At 38.6% G+C, this 15822-nt stretch overlaps 1 protein-coding gene across 3 annotated transcripts in view; it reads right to left on the minus strand.

The window, feature by feature from the left end:
* Window positions 1-10566: 10566 nt before the first annotated feature.
* The window catches only part of ARL6IP6 (ARF like GTPase 6 interacting protein 6), a 30283-nt gene continuing 25027 nt past the window's right edge, over window positions 10567-15822 (minus strand). The window contains exons 4-6 of one of the 3 annotated variants that reach the window (XR_016230855.1): window positions 13445-13520; window positions 12595-12692; window positions 11866-11989 (exon numbers count right to left, since the gene is read on the minus strand). Coding sequence is in view for 1 of the 3 variants with exons in the window: in XM_002712176.6 (XP_002712222.1) it covers window positions 11896-11989 (94 nt within the window). In the remaining 2 variants the exon portion in view is untranslated. Of the gene's footprint in view, window positions 11990-12594; window positions 12693-13444; window positions 13521-15822 lie in introns of all 3 variants that reach the window. The other 2 variants (XR_001793578.4, XM_002712176.6) reach the window with 2 other exon arrangements.

The following is a 15822-nucleotide window of genomic DNA, read 5'->3' on the forward strand; positions in this document are numbered from 1 at the left end:
CGGAGGATTAGCCTAGTGAGCCGTGGCGCCGGCCTGCTTAAGATTTTCATTGTTGGTTTGGAATGCATCTGCCTATTTAGGGTGATAGTGAGTTCCAAATTTATTTAAATTTCTTTCCTAAAATTTTTTTTCTAGGAAAAATTGCTTGGCTTTGCCTTATGTACATGTGTTTATGGTACTAAAATAAGCATTTACTTGCTCTATTTCTACAACACTTCTACTGGAAAACAGAAAATAGGGACTATTAATGATTTTGTTTACAAACTATAATTCCTATTATTTCCTTTTAACTTTTTGTCTCTGTAGACTTATGCCTGCTGTGAGACTAAGTATAAAAATTGTTTGATGCAGAAACACGTTTAGGTTGCAGGCATTGTGGAACAGTGGGGTAAGTGGCTGCTTGATACACCAGTATCCGATGTTGAAGCCCTGGATCGAGTTCCAGATGCTCCACTTCCCATCCAGCTTCCTGCTAATGCTCCTGAGAAGCAGCAAATGACAGCCCAAGTACTTGAGCTCCTGCCACCCTTGTGGGAGGCCAGGATGGATTTCCTGGTTCCTGGCTTCAAGCAACTTCAAGCTATCTGAGGAGTGAACCACAGAATGGAAGATCTCTATCTCCCTCTGTCCCTTTTAAATTAACAAAGTAAATCTTTAATAACAGGTCTTCATGAAAACTTTTCTAAGATTCACTTTATTAGGTCTTTAGCTTTAAAACAATCTTAAATTACTCAGTCTGAAAGTACGATTTTATGTAAAAACTGATGTAAAATAAAAGTTATGCAGTTCACATTTTATATCAAAAGAAACTTGTAGGAGCTGGCAGATAAAGCCCTCACCTGCAGTGTTGGCATCCCATATGGGTGCCGATTCAAGTTCCGGCTGCTCAACTTCCGATCCAGCTCCCTGTTATTGCCTGGGAAAGCAGTAGAAGATGGCCCAAGTCCTTGGGCCCCTGCACCTGCATGGGAGCTCCTGGCTCCTAGCTTCGGAACGGCCCAGCTCTGGCCGTTGCAGCCATTTGGGGAGTGAACCAGTGGGTGGAAGACCTCTTCGCTCTCTCTGCCTCTGCTTCTGCCTCTCTGTAACTCTGACTTTCAAATAAATAAATAAATAAATCTTTAAAACCAAAAGAAACTTGTAACATCCAACAGTGTAAGCATTAACTATTATACTGTCATTACACTTTAGATTCTGTATATGGACTTAAACTATAGGCAGATTTATATGGCACTAAGAATTATAACTGATAACTTGCCTATAAGTAGTAATTACTTTCTTAGTATCTAGGAAAAATACAGATATATAATGTCTTATCTTTTTAACGTTTAAATTGTGCAGACAGATTTTAAGATGGTAGTTTTGTTTTTTTTTTGAAGATGGTAGTTTTTGTTTGTTTGTTGAAGATTAAAATTTCAGCAGCAGAGTCAGAACCTACAAGTTATAGGGAAGTCAGGATTTTGTTTTTAATTCTGACCTGCTGTTAGCAATACATCATTTTCCTGGCACATGTAAGTTTGTGGAAAATGTATGGAATGAAAAAGCATGCATGGATTTTGATTTTTTTAACCAAAATAAACATAACTTTAAATTCCATTTTTCTATTAGCTTTTAAAAGTACCATTGTATAATACTGAACTCAGTATCCAGTTCGATTCTGGAGCTGACCGAGAGCAACCAAGTGCTTATCTTATGGTCTTCTATAAAGAGAAGTTTGAGCTGGAGAGTCAGGGATGGGCCGTCTCAGCAGTTAATTCCATATAAACAACTGGAAACCAAAGTTGATTTCTGAGCATAAAGGGAGGAGTGCGTACCATGCTGGAAGAAGTGTCCAGGAAGCAGCAGCATCTATTTTTGGTGGAAGGCAAAGATCACGAGGTCAGAAACTAATGGTTCATCCAGTTCAGTCCTCCTTTGTAGTGGTAACACACATCGCTTCACACTTTCCAGAACGTTTCCAGAACATTCAATATCTGAAGGATTCCCACCTTCAAAAATTGCGGCAGTCATCATTCATGATTTTTAAACTTCTGTCAAAGCTATCTAGAGTTTTTAGCCTGTACAATCTTGAGGTAGAAACCCTGATTTCATAAATCTGTCATGTACTGAAGAACTTCTTCCTACTAAAACTTACCACTTATGAGCTTTAAGGATAGAAAGGAAAAATGAAAATAAAAAAAGCACTCTAACCTGTTACTCTTCTATATGGGGAGTTTGCACAAGCCCTTTTTTTTTTTAAAGGTTTATTTATTTATTTGAAAGTCAAAGTTACACAGAGAGAAGAGAGGCAGAGAGAGAGAGGTCTTCCATCCGATGGTTCACTCCCCAATTGGCCGCAACAGCCGGAGATGTGCCGATCTGAAGCCAGGAGCAAGGAGCTTGCTCCGGGTCTCCCACATGGATGCAGAGGCCCAAGGACTTAGGCCATCTTCTACTGCTTTCCCAGGCCATAGTAGAGCTCAAAAACTCTACTATGGAGCAGCCGGGTCTCGAAATGGCGCCCATATATAGGATGCCAGTGCTTCAGGCCAGGGCGTTAACCTGCTGTGTCATAGCACTGGCCCTGCACAAACCCATTTTAATTGTATTCATTTCTTTTATGATTTAATAAACCACTAGAGACCACTCCCCTGGTGCCTCCCCCACCCCACCAAGACATATACTCTTGAGCTTAAACTTTTTTTTTTTTTTTAATATTTGTTTATTTGAGAGGTAGAGTTACACAGAGGGAGAGACAGAAAGGTCTTCCATCTGCTGGTTCACTCCCCAAATGGCTGCAACAGCCAGAGCTGGGCTGAGCCAGGAGCCAGGAGCTTCTTCTGGGTCTCCCATTTGGGTATAGGAGCTCAAGCACCTGGGCCATCTTCCACTGCTTTCCCAGCCCATAGCAGAGAGCTGGATAGGAAGAGGAGCAGCGGGGACAAGAACCGGAGCCCATAGGAATGCCAGCACCTCAGGCAGAGGCTTAGCCTACCGTGCTACAGCACCAGCCTCATAGCTTAAACTTTTTAAACTGTAGGCTGACCTCATTTTTGGCCCATCTTTGCAGAATGAGTTGGAATTTTTATTTTTCTTGAGTAACAGAGGCCAGAACTTTAGTTAACTAACTTTATAGTTAGTATTTTGTGTCTTTGTAAAAATATTATTTTTATTTGAAATGCAGAGAGACAGAAAAGTCTTCCATCCACTGATTCATTGCGTAAATGCCTACAACAGTCAGGGCTGGGCATGTTGAAGCCAGGAGCCTGGAACTCAATCCAAGTCTCCCACATAGGTGACAGGGACCCAGGCACTTGTACTGTCTCCCAGGTGCTCATTAGTGGGAAGTTAGAATTGGAAATGGAGCCAGAACTAGAATCCAGCTATTCAATCTGGTACTTACTGTACCAAACTCCTACCCTTCAATGCCTTTTCTAGTGATTCCCTTTGTATATGTATTTTATTTTCTTCCATATAATGTTGCCAACTTTCATACACTGTCAATGATCTATCATCTTTCTACCAACTTTAAAGGCTGCCAAGGGTGGTGTTGTGAGGATTTCCCAAATTCTGATGTCATTGTCATCTGTAGACTTGGATATTTTGAACAACATTTTCATATTACAAAAATATTATCATTCTAAGCACTGATATTTGATGAATCTCTTCATATTGCTGAATACTTGTTTGCCCATAGAAGTAACCTGTAATTTTATGTAATTTAGCTCTTTTATCTCAGGGACCCAATATTTAAAAATACTCTACTGTGGAGGCTCATTCTGATATATTAATTTGCAAATATATGAATAAATTACATTCTGATTATCCCTTAATCATGCCACTTATTTGCTCGGTTTGATGGCACTACAAATGGTCAAATCTAGGGGAAATTTAAGAATGTTTTATTTTAAAAATCATATACTCCTTTTAACTTTTTTGTACTTTTGAGTTTCTTTTAGTATTGTATGAATAGGCATTTATGCTAATGGAGGAATATTTGCTTAAGTGTTTGTAGTAAGTGTTCTTTTTTTTTTTTTTTTTTTTGACAGGCAGAGTGGACAGTGAGAGAGAGAGACAGAGAGAAAGGTCTTCCCTTGCCGTTGTTTTACCCTCCAATGGCCGCCGCGGCTGGCGCGATGCGACCGGCGCACCGCGCTGATCCGATGGCAGGAGCCAGGAGCCAGGTGCTTTTCCTGGTCTCCCATGGGGTGCAGCGCCCAAGCACCTGGGCCATCCTCCACTGCACTCCCTGGCCACAGCAGAGAGCTGGCCTGGAAGAGGGGCAACCGGGACAGAATCCGGCGCCCCAACCGGGACTAGAACCCGGTGTGCCGGCGCCGCTAGGCGGAGGATTAGCCTAGTGAGCCGCGGCGCCGGCCGTAATAAGTGTTCTTATTGTCCACGTATTTATAAGATGTGAAGTCACTTTTTCTTAGTTATTTTTCCTTATATTACTTTGTCATTTTATGATCAGATTAGGTGTTCAATGTCATAAACAATGACCAAGCACCTGCTGTGTGCAAGCTTCAGCCTAGGTAATGTCTACATAAAAAGAAATCTATAAGACAAGATGAGTCATTATAAAATAAGTCTGCATAGCATATGATGTCTTTTAAATAGTAGTATAATAAATGAGTCCAGGCAGAAATCATGCTGGAATAAATGTTTTCAAGAAGCTTTGGAGACAAGTAGTGCTGGAGAAATGGGATGATGAATTTGGTTCTGGGGTTTGAACTTGTAACTTTGAGGCCAGCACCATGGCTTACTAGGCTAATCCTCCGCCTTGCGCTGCCGGCACCCCGGGTTCTAGTCCCGGTTGGGGCGCCGGATTCTGTCCCGGTTGCCCCTCTTCCAGGCCAGCTCTCTCCTGTGGCCAGGGAGTGCAGTGGAGGATGGCCCAAGTGCTTGGGCCCTGCACCCCATGGGAGACCAGGAGAAGTACCTGGCTCCTGCCATCAGATCAGCGCGGTGTGCCAGCCGCAGCGCACCAGCCGCGGCGGCCATTGGAGGGTGAACCAACAGCAAAGGAAGACCTTTCTCTCTGTCTCTCTATCTCTCACGTCCACTCTGCCTGTCAAAAAAAAAAAAAAAAAAAAAAAAAAAGAATGTAACTTTGGCTAGCTTAAAATTATTTTATTGTTAGGTTAGGGAGTAACAGAATTGAATCCATTATGCCACAACACCAGCCAAATCCAGCCCAATTACTAGTTCACTCTCCATCAGTATGCATTATTCTTATTTTATACCATACTTCCTCTAGCTAACAATATGAACTGCCTGAAGTTCTTCCAAGGAGGATTTTCCTTTGCTGCCACCTGTAAACAGGGAATTTAATATGTCCAACCACCTCATTTGTGGCTAGTACTAACAGATCACACAAAATCATACATAAATCAGGCTGAAATTATTACCAGCATCAGTCAGTTAACCATAACAAACTCATGTAGGATGAAGAGGCAGCATGACAAGAGAAAGTAACATGGGAATGTAATCCTAAAGCTCACACCTTCAGAACTGTCTTAGGACATTTTTCCTGGATGATAAAATCCAAATGATGCATCTATGTTAGTTATTCTCAACTAAGGGCAATTTTGCCTTCCAGAGACAAAATTTAGCAATTTAGCTAAACATTTAGCAATGCTTGAAGATTTTTTTTTTTTAAGATTTACTTATTTGAAAGGCAGAGTTACAGAGAGGCAGAGAGAGAGAGAGAGAGAGAGAGAGAGAGAGAGAAAGAGAGAGAGAGAGAGAGAGAGAGAGAGAGAAACGCCAGAGAGAAGCTTCCATCCACTGGTTCATTCCCCAAATGGCCACAATAGCTGGAGCTGGGTTGATCTAAAGCCAGAAGCCTGGAACTTCTTCCAGGTCTCCCACATGAATGCAGGGGTCCAGGACTTGGACCATCTTCTGCTGCTTTCCCAGGCTCATTAGCAGGGAGCTGGGTCTGAAGTAGAGCAGCTAGGATTTGAACCAGTGCTCAAACAGGATGCCAGCACTGTGGGTGGAGGCTTTTCCTGCTACGCCCCTGGAGATGTTTTGATTGCCATAATTGGGGATGCTACTGGTGACTAGTTGACAGTGGCCAGGAATGCTACTAAATATTCTGCAATGCACAGAATATCTTCACCAGAAAAAGCAGTCCCAAATCAGTGGTGTCAATGCTGAGAAACCCTGATCTATGTTCATGACTACATGTGTCAGATAACATCCTTTTAAGTCAGAGGGGCCAGCGTTGTGCATAGTGGATAAAGTTGCCATTTGTGATGCTGGCATTCTGTATGTGTGCTGATTTGGGTCCCAGCTGCTCCACTTCCAATCCAGCTCCCTGCTAATGTGCTTGGGAAAGCAGCAGCAGATGGCCCAAGTGCTTGGGTTTCTGCACTCATGTGGGAGACCCAGATGAGTCTCCTGGCTCCTGTCTTTGGCCTACCCCAGCCCAGGCTGTTGCAGTCATTTGAGTGAACCAGCAGATGGAAGACCTCTTTCTCCATAAGTCTTTCAAATAAATAACTCTTTAAAAAAATGAAATGATGAACTTCAGCAGTTTTGTCCTCATTAGTAGTCAAATTAAGGCCTTAGATTTGTTGTCCTTGTCTTTGGTGGTACTAATCATGGCTTTACTAAATGATTTATACTTTATTACGAATCCCCACAACATTGTTCTGGCCAAAGAACTTAGTACTCAGAAAAGACAGACAGTGTTTAATCCTTAGTTTCCCATTTCCCAACTTTTCATTATGAATCTTTTCACAGTTGGTGTTTCCAAACATTGAAATCATCTATTGATTATGAAGCCAGCTGCAAGAAAACAAAGTTGGGGTCTTTCTAGATAGATGTACCATATATTTTCATCCATCAGTTGATGCCTGTTAATACATGAGTTCAAGAATCAAGAAGTTGACATTTGGCTGATGCTTCTCACTATTTACACTCAGTGATCCACTCAAAGTCTTTGTTTTCTGTTTTTTTTGACTCTGGACTCTGCTGTTCTTTAGTACAGAAAAAAGGAATTTAAAAAAATTAGAAGTTCAAATTGCCACGTGGTAATTTTAGATTCTTGGTGTCATGAACAATCAGGCAAAAAAGGGGGTGATCATGGTAGCTGGGGTATTTTAACCTTGTAACAATTTCTGCCACACTATGAGAGCTAGAACAGAGGGAAAGCTTCAGGTTATGTTATTGAACTACTACACTGGCAAAAGATGAACCAGTAAAAATTCAGATATGTCAGAAATAAATCTTTAGTCACTGTATCAGGGAAGAAACCTAATTAGCCGAGGTGGTAGCCAAATCAAAAATAAAACAGGTGAATAGAAGGGAAGCTCTTGTGCCTGGAGGCTTAAATGTAGTATAGTCACTTCTGTCTATATTTTCTTGTTCTGTCATATGTGACACATATTTTAAATCTCCCACCTCTTTCCTGTCCTGTTAGAAAGCATTAAAATGACTACTTTGTATAATTTGCAGACTATTAATAAGAGAATGTTGGAAAACTAGAAGACAAGCTAATCTGACAGCACAAGCCTTGGCATTAAATGCAGTAAATGCTACCTGCTATTATGTCTGGTACTTAATTTTAAGTATGAAAAGGATTGTGTGAAACTTGATCAGCCAAGAGTAAGCTGCAGTGAATATTTGTCTTTTTTTGTTGTTGCTGTTAACTTACACCCATTCATTCACCTTGAAAGAATTTCAGACGTTGCTTTGTAACTGCAGAAACAAACGGAATAAGCACGTGGCCTAATTTTGGCCAACTGGTCATTCTCTGCAAGCACAAGAACAAATGGCAGGAAGGATTCACTTACATGGTCCAAACCAGTTTATCCCCACTGTCAGCCTTACAGTGTCTCCTTGAGTCTCTGGCCCTTTCTAGGTTCCTACACACTGATTCTGAGACACTGAATATTCTTCCAGTTAAATTTCCCTTTCCTTAATCAAATGGTTTGTTGCTTATAATATAGCACCAACTGAAAATAGGCAGAAATGAAAAAATCACTCTTACCTTTTTAAAAAGAATCTACTTTTGGTATTGGATATTGTGTCCCCACCCCCTTTCCTATTTCCAATCTTTTTTTTTTTTTTTTTTGATGTTGGGGGAGGAATGTTCTGTTTTTCTTAAAAATACATATATAAATATGAATGTATATATTTCATATATATACATGAAAAGCAGAGCAAGAGAGAATGAATCATCCATGTGGGGGTTGACTCTCCAAATGGCTGCAATAGCAGTGGCTGAGCCTGGAACTCCATCCATGTCTCCCACATGTGGCAAGGTCCCAAACACTCAGGCCATCTTCTGCTGCTTTCCAAGGTACATTACCAGGGAGCTGGATCTGAACTGGAGGAGCCAGGACTTGAACTGATACTCATATGAGATGCCTATATGGGATGCCGCATTGCAAGTGGCAGCTTAACCCACCATGCCACAATGATGGCCTCTGTTCATTCTTTAAAAAACAAAATTTGCTTAAGTTTTCAAACTCCCTTGTGTCCTGATTAATATATTTGAAGTTATAAATTACTTTAAACAGTATTTTACTGAAGTCAGGGGTATAGAACCTTTTTCTTGCCAAGGGCCATTGGATATTTCTAATATCATTTATGGGCCATACAAAATTATCAACTTAAAAATTAGCCTGCTGGGGCCGGCGCTGTGGGGTAGTGGGTAAATCCGCCACCTGCAGTGCTGGCATCCCATGTGGGTGCCAGTTTGAGACCTGGCTGCCCCACTTCCAATCCAGCTCCCTGCTATGGCCTGGGAAAGCAGTGGAGAATGGCCCAAGTCCTTGGGCCCCTGCACCCAAGTGGAAGACTGGAAGAGTTTCTTCAACTCCTGGCTTCAGATCGGTGCACTTCCAGCCACTGTGGCCATCTGGGGAGTGAACCCACAGTTGGAAGACCACTCTCTCTGCCTGTCAAATAAATAAATCTTTTTAAAAAAATTAGCCTGCTGTAGATATTTACATTTCAGTTCCCCCTATAGTTGCCTTGGAAGGGCCAGATCAAATAATTTCTCAGGCCTTACACGGCCCACAGGCCAGACATTCCCCACCCCTGATTTAAGTCTTACAAATTATGACACGTAGGGGCCATCATTGTGGCACTACGGATTAAAGCCCTGGCGTGCGGTGCCGGCATCCCATATGGGCTCTGGCTCTAGTCCTGGCTGCTCCTCTTCCGATCCAGCTCTGTTACAGCCTGGGAAAGCAGAAGATGGCCTAAAGTCCTTGGGCCCGTGTACCCACGTGGGAGACTTGGAAGAAGTTCCTGGCTCCTGGCTTCGGATTGGCGCAGCTCTGGCTGCTGCTATTGCAGCCATCTGGGGAGTGAATCAGCGGATGGAAGATCTCTCTGTGTCTACCTATCTCTGTAACTCTATCATAAATAAAATAAATATTTTAAAAAATGATGCCATCGGATCAGCGCGGTGCGCCGGCCGCAGCACGCCGGCCGCGGCGGCCATTGGAGGGTGAACCAACGGCAAAGGAAGACCTTTCTCTCTGTCTCTCTCTCTCACTGTCCACTCTGTCAAAAAATAAAAAAAATAAAATAAAATAAAAAAAATAAATAAAATAAAAAATGACGTGTAGTATTTTCATTGTGGTTTTGTTAAGTATTATTCCCATAGATAAGGAAATTGAGAAATATTACATTAAGTAATAGTTATAAAAACTCATCTTGTATAATTAAAGATTCATATCTTGATAACTAACTATGGTAATGTTCTGGTTAACACTTAAGGTAGAACTGAATTTGGGGACATAAATAATTCCTGATGAAATAGCAAGGTTAACAACTAGTTTTGGTTTAGCCCAAAACTTTTTTGAAGTCACTGATACTTAGCAACAGGCAAACTTACATACTGTGTATCCTTCACAGGTAACTGAATGGTATGTTGGTAACTACAAATTAAGACATGAGCTCATCTGAGTCAGTTTCTTGCTAGAGATGGAGTCCAGCTGCTAAGCAAACTTATCTTGACTTTTGTTGTAACTGATAAAAGCCAATGTGAACAGTGAAGGCTGAAACAGAGAAACTTATTGGTTATGTAACCAAATTTCATAACTAGCAGTATTGCCACTGGGCTTCAGGAACAAGAGGAATGTCATGGGATTGGTATTTAATGTATATACACACACAAGGAACTTCAAAAAGTTCATGTAAAATTCACATTCTCTTTCTCTGTTCCTTTTTAGAGAAATAGACAACAAAGAGAGTTTCTATATACTGGTTCACACCTCAGACATAACTGTGGTCAGGGATGGGACCAGCCAAAGCCAGGAGCTGGAAACTCAATCCAGATCTTCCATGTTAACAGCAGAGACTCAATTACTTGAGCCATTACCTGCTGCATCCCAGGTCTGCAGTAGAAGGAAACTGGAATTATGAGCTGGAGCCAGGATTTGAACCAAGGCACTCTGATGGGGGGATGTGGATATCTCATCTTAACCACTAGTCCAAACTCCTACCTGTGACAACTATCTTTTAATCCATTTTCCATGAACTTTTTTGAAACTCCCAGATGTGTCACACACACATTTTTGTCTAAACATTTTGGATAATTTACAGTGGAGAAACTCAAGATTTTTGAAGAGCAAAGCACCTTGTTTATTGAGTAACAATATTTAGCAGATAATGTTCAGGGGAATTCTCTGCACACATTCATTTTCCATTTAGCCTCAATAAGCAGGTTCACTACACAGTGGTTTACTAATGTTACTTTTTCCTTACCCAAGCAAAGTACCTTTATAAAGTATACATCTTTCAAAAATTGAGATGCCTTTCTAATGGCTTATGGTATTTAGTAAGGAAACTGAACAATTAAGGCTAAATTACTGTGAAAACAAAACTTAACACCATAATTATAGAATATTTAAATACAAAAATTAAAAAACTATAGAAACTATATTATACATTGTATTATACAAAGTTTATTGTACATATATAGAATATCAAAATACCTCTTCCACTTTAGTAACTAATTCTTTTGAGATAAAAACACAGCTCAAGCATTTCTACATTTAAAATTTTGGGTTCCTGTTTATTGAAAATGAAATATCAGTATTTTGGAAATAACCATATATATATCAATATAAATATTTAGAATTGTGAGAATAGAAATAGTGAGCAGTCTCAAATTTCTCAGTATTTTATTGATACAATGTATCTTTTTTCAGTCACTTAAAAAATTTTACTTAATTTTAAAAAATTGTTTTTTTCTGTTTTTTAAAATGCAAAATAGTAAAAAAGGGTGAGTATTAGGTTATACCAGTTAGGAAATAATGTTTACAATTGTCTAAATGTAATAATTTAAAAACATAAAAACTTAACATGTGGTAGGAAAGAAAATATGTTAAAAAAAAGACACAAGGAACTACCTCCCATAAAAATACACATGCACCTTCTTTGATGATATGAGTATCAAAATCTAAATATTCTTACTTAAAAGTAAGTTCTATAAAATGCTGGTGTAATATGTATTGCTTACTCTCCTAATGTATAAATAAGAAATAATTCTTTCTTAATTACACAGTAAAATCAGTATTTCTTAGCAAAAATGTACTATATACAAGGGAAATTAGGCATTGACTGGTATTCAAGTTTTCAAATTTGATTTCCATTAAAATGTTTTCTACAATTTAAAAGAACTACACGTACAAAAGTAAAAAGATGAGGTAAACACCTTATACTTTTAAGAAAGTACTTGAAACTTAATATTCAGATACTCCCAAGGTCTAGCCTCTAGAATGATGCTTGAAAAGTTCTTCCATAATGATGGCGATGACGACACACAGGTGAACCATATAATGAACATTAGGTTTCTCAGTCTTCTGAGTAGGCAATGATGTTCTTTCCTGTTATTACAAAACAATTTAGACTGTATTTTGCCAACAGTATTGCTCCAGTGTGGATTTACATGAGGCACCATGCTACAGTAAGAGCAGCCACAATGCCATTCAAAATTGCCATGCTATAGCCCATGTGGAAGGAGTGTCCAGTCAGTTTCCTAGAGAAAAAGGAAAAACACATCATAAAAGAAAAGTTTAACTTGGTTTAACAGAAACACCAACCATCTTTATTGAAAGTGCTTATGATGTAGCAACATTCACAAATTTTTACACATCAATACATGCTAAGTTAAAAAAAGATAGAGATCTACAGGATTAATAGTAGACACAATTTTAATTCTCTGTCAAATACTGCCCTGATTAATAAATATAGTTGTTTAACTACTCAGAGCAAAATGTTGTGTTTGACCCCTTTACACCATTTCATAGTCACTATGTGTACCCATACCTAATTCTAAGCTATAAATAAGATTTATACTACACATTTTTCATTAATTAGCATTATTTTTCCCAATTCTTACACTTCACTTAGATTTAACTTAAAATATTTTATTTCTGGGCTGGCATTATGGCATAGCAGATAAAGCTGCTGTCTGTGATGCCCACATCCCATATGGGTGCCTGTTGCTCCACTTCCGATACGGCTCCCTCTAAATGGCCTGAGAAAGCAGCGAAAGATGTTCCAAGTGTTTGGACCCCTGCACCTAAGTGGGAGACCAGGAAGAAGCTCCTGCTCTTGGCTTCAGATGGGCCCAGCTCTGACCGTTGCAGCCATTTGGGGAGTGAACCAGCAGATGGAAGGTCTCGCTTATTCTCTGTCTCTGCATCTCTCTGTAACTCTGTCTTTCAAATAAATAAATCCTTAAAAAAATAAAAATAAAAAAGCTGGGGTATAAAAACCTGTTTGTACATATCATGTAAATGCTTTTTTTCTTGTGATTATTCCCAGAACAATATAACATTGTTAACATAGCCTTTACATTGTATTAGCATTTTTAAGTAACCTAGAAATGATTTATAGTACACAGTAAGATATGAATTGGGTATATGCAAATATTTTGCCATTTCATATAAAGAACTTGAACATCTATGGATTCTGGTATGCACAACAAGGGTGGGTCTTAGAGCTAATTCTCCTCTAATACCAGTAAATAGCTGTATTTACAAAGCATTTCCTTTTATCTTTCTTTTAGAAACAACATCCCGTAATTCTCTGTATCCTTTTGTCTTAAAACATTTTTTGGTAGAAATTAAAGAGAAGTTTCATATTCCAATGAACTTTACCAGTGTCATTGAAGAAAATAAGGGTTCAAATTTCAGAGACTTCCCTGATTTCACTTCTTTGCTATGTTTCTCATTAAGAAAATAAACAATACATTAATCTATTTTTTCTTTAAATTCAATTCTCTTTCCATTAACCCAAACTTACAGAATGAGTATTTAGGAATTATATTATATATAGCAGACACAAAATGTAAGAATCAGTATGGCCCTCAAATATATCAGAATCTAGTGATACAATGTGCTGTTAAAAGTTGTGCAGACAGGAGCAGATATTTAGACTAGCAGCTAAGATTCTTGCATCTACATATGAGTGCCTGGATATGACTTACCACTCCAGCTCCTGACTCTAGCTCCTGACCATGCAGACCCTGGGAGGCAGTGATTACGGATCAAGTAACCAGATTCCTAAAACACACAAGGAAGACCTGAATTGTCCCTGGCTCCTGGCTTCAGCTCTGGCCAATGCAAGCAATTTGAGAAGTGAACCATTAGATAGAGTTGCCTGCCTCTTTCTCTCTGCCTCTCAAATAAATAATTATGTAATTTTTGCAGACAGCATGTTTAAATCATAAAAGAGTAATTAGGCTTATAGAAGGGGAGAAATCTTAAAGCTAATATCTGAGCTAAAATTGAGTATGAGGGATTTAGAAGGTGCTGAAAATCCCAAGTGCAGCATGTACATTTTGATAACTGTGCAGCTTAAAACATTACTTTTTAAAATCAAATTTCATAACAATGCACAATTTTGTTTTCCTTTACTTAAAGCTATGTTGTTAGCATACAGAACAGTCCACTGTTGTTTTGGGGGAAGAAGTATACTTCACTAACACAATGACTCTGAAACTTGATTCATGTGGGAGGAAAATTCCTTTCCCTTTTAGTTTCTGAGAGAATTCCTGTTGGCTCCTAGGAGAGATTCCCTATTGTTGACAAACATAGGCGAAAACACTTTGTGGTGTAGAAAAAGTAAAATTCATTTTTATGTCCTCCTCCCTTTCCATTTTCAGCATAGAATTAACTCCTTAAACCCAGAGATCTTATCCCCCTAAATTTGTAACCAGTATGTCAGGCAATCCAACTTAAAAGTGACATTGAGATGGTGTTTCTTGAAGGAGCAACGGTTCCTTTTCTAGACTGTGGTTCTTCAGATTGATAATTCTGTCATTTTCATTTCAATTCCTGAAAGCCAAGGTTGGCTTGTAAAAAGCTGTCAAACAACATGCTAAATGTGAAATGTGAACCTTCACTCATTTCATGTTTAGGATATCAGAAGAGTGCATTCAGTTTTTGGTGGCTTGCTAATTTTGATAGTCAACTGAAGAAGAAGTGTGAAAGTTGTCATATACTATTAACCACTGTTTGCCCATGTCCTTCTTGAAATAGCATTATTATTTATGAAAACAATCTCTAATAAAACTAGATATTATTTGTATTGGGGAAAAATAAATCTGGAGTCATTACCCCAGAACTCTGTTAACAGTAGTTATTTTGTGGTTACTTAATATTATACTTATGCAGCCTTTTACTTTCAAAGTTATATACCCATAATTCTGTGATTTACAATATGCAACGTATTTTTTATATAATCATTAAAAAAGATCAATAAAGAGAAATTTTAAATTGCAGTCACTATCCTAGCAATGTAAGTAGAATATTTGGCCAGAAGTTCCGGAAAAATTCAGGATTTAGGATTAGTATTGCCATCTTATAAATTTGTTTATTCAGCATTAGCTTCTCTTTATGTTATTAGGGTCTTCTCTGGATTTGCTCTGCTCTTTTTAACATTAAGAATTTAAGAAGATGTAACCAAATACAATAAAATCAAGATGGAAAATTTTATAGTTTCTTAGTTTGGGGTGTAATATAAGCCTTGGAAGTCAAGAAAAGTGGGTGATTTAGTATTTAAATTAGAAGTTTCTTTTCTAAGCTCACTAGATTTAACATTGAGCACAATGAATTCAATCTATTATTCTTTCATACAAATTTTGGAGAGCTGCCTCCTTGTTGAATCAGATTCTTTATGGCCATGAACTAATGAAACAGATGTCAGATGGCTAATTGCAGTATGAGAGAAAAGCTACTGACAAAAGAGATAGATCAAGAACTTGGCCTTGATATTTGAGAATCATGAAGTTTGATTATCTAGGAACTATTTGGACATCAATGCTGTCACTATTAATGAATATAGTGCTGCTTTTGAAGTGAAAGGTTAAAATACATGTCATTACTGTGAATAAAGACATGCGTAGATGTAACAAAGTCATCTAAGATATATTAACCATTGTTTTTCTTGTTTTCATAAGCCTGTATAACTAATGAGTGGTTGCTTTGCAGCTGTTTGCTATTGCTCTTGTTTAGGCTGTTTACAAATGTGTTATATATGCGTTGCTGAAGAGGCACAGGTATCCATATGCATAAAGCAGCACTGATAAGAAACAAATGAGAGATAGCACTAACCAGTTTTGTACTCGGAACACTCTGTATGTTCAACATCCCTTTGTGAATTATGAGAGGTAGTTTGGTACATTCAAAAATGCTTAGAGATCATAAGAGGTGGTTTCCGAATGCAGCTTACTCCGTATACTAGCAGGACTTTTAAGCAAGTCAGCAATTTCCTCATCTGTAAACTGGGATTTAAAACAATATTATCTGCCCTCCTTCATAGGCAAGAACTGTGAGTTTACTAGTTTAAGCAACTGATAAGTCA

The sequence above is a fragment of the Oryctolagus cuniculus genome, chromosome 3, assembly GCF_051225735.1.
Source record: "Oryctolagus cuniculus isolate XC-2025 breed Fujian yellow rabbit chromosome 3, ASM5122573v1, whole genome shotgun sequence".
In the NCBI taxonomy this organism is placed as follows: Eukaryota; Metazoa; Chordata; class Mammalia; order Lagomorpha; family Leporidae; genus Oryctolagus; species Oryctolagus cuniculus.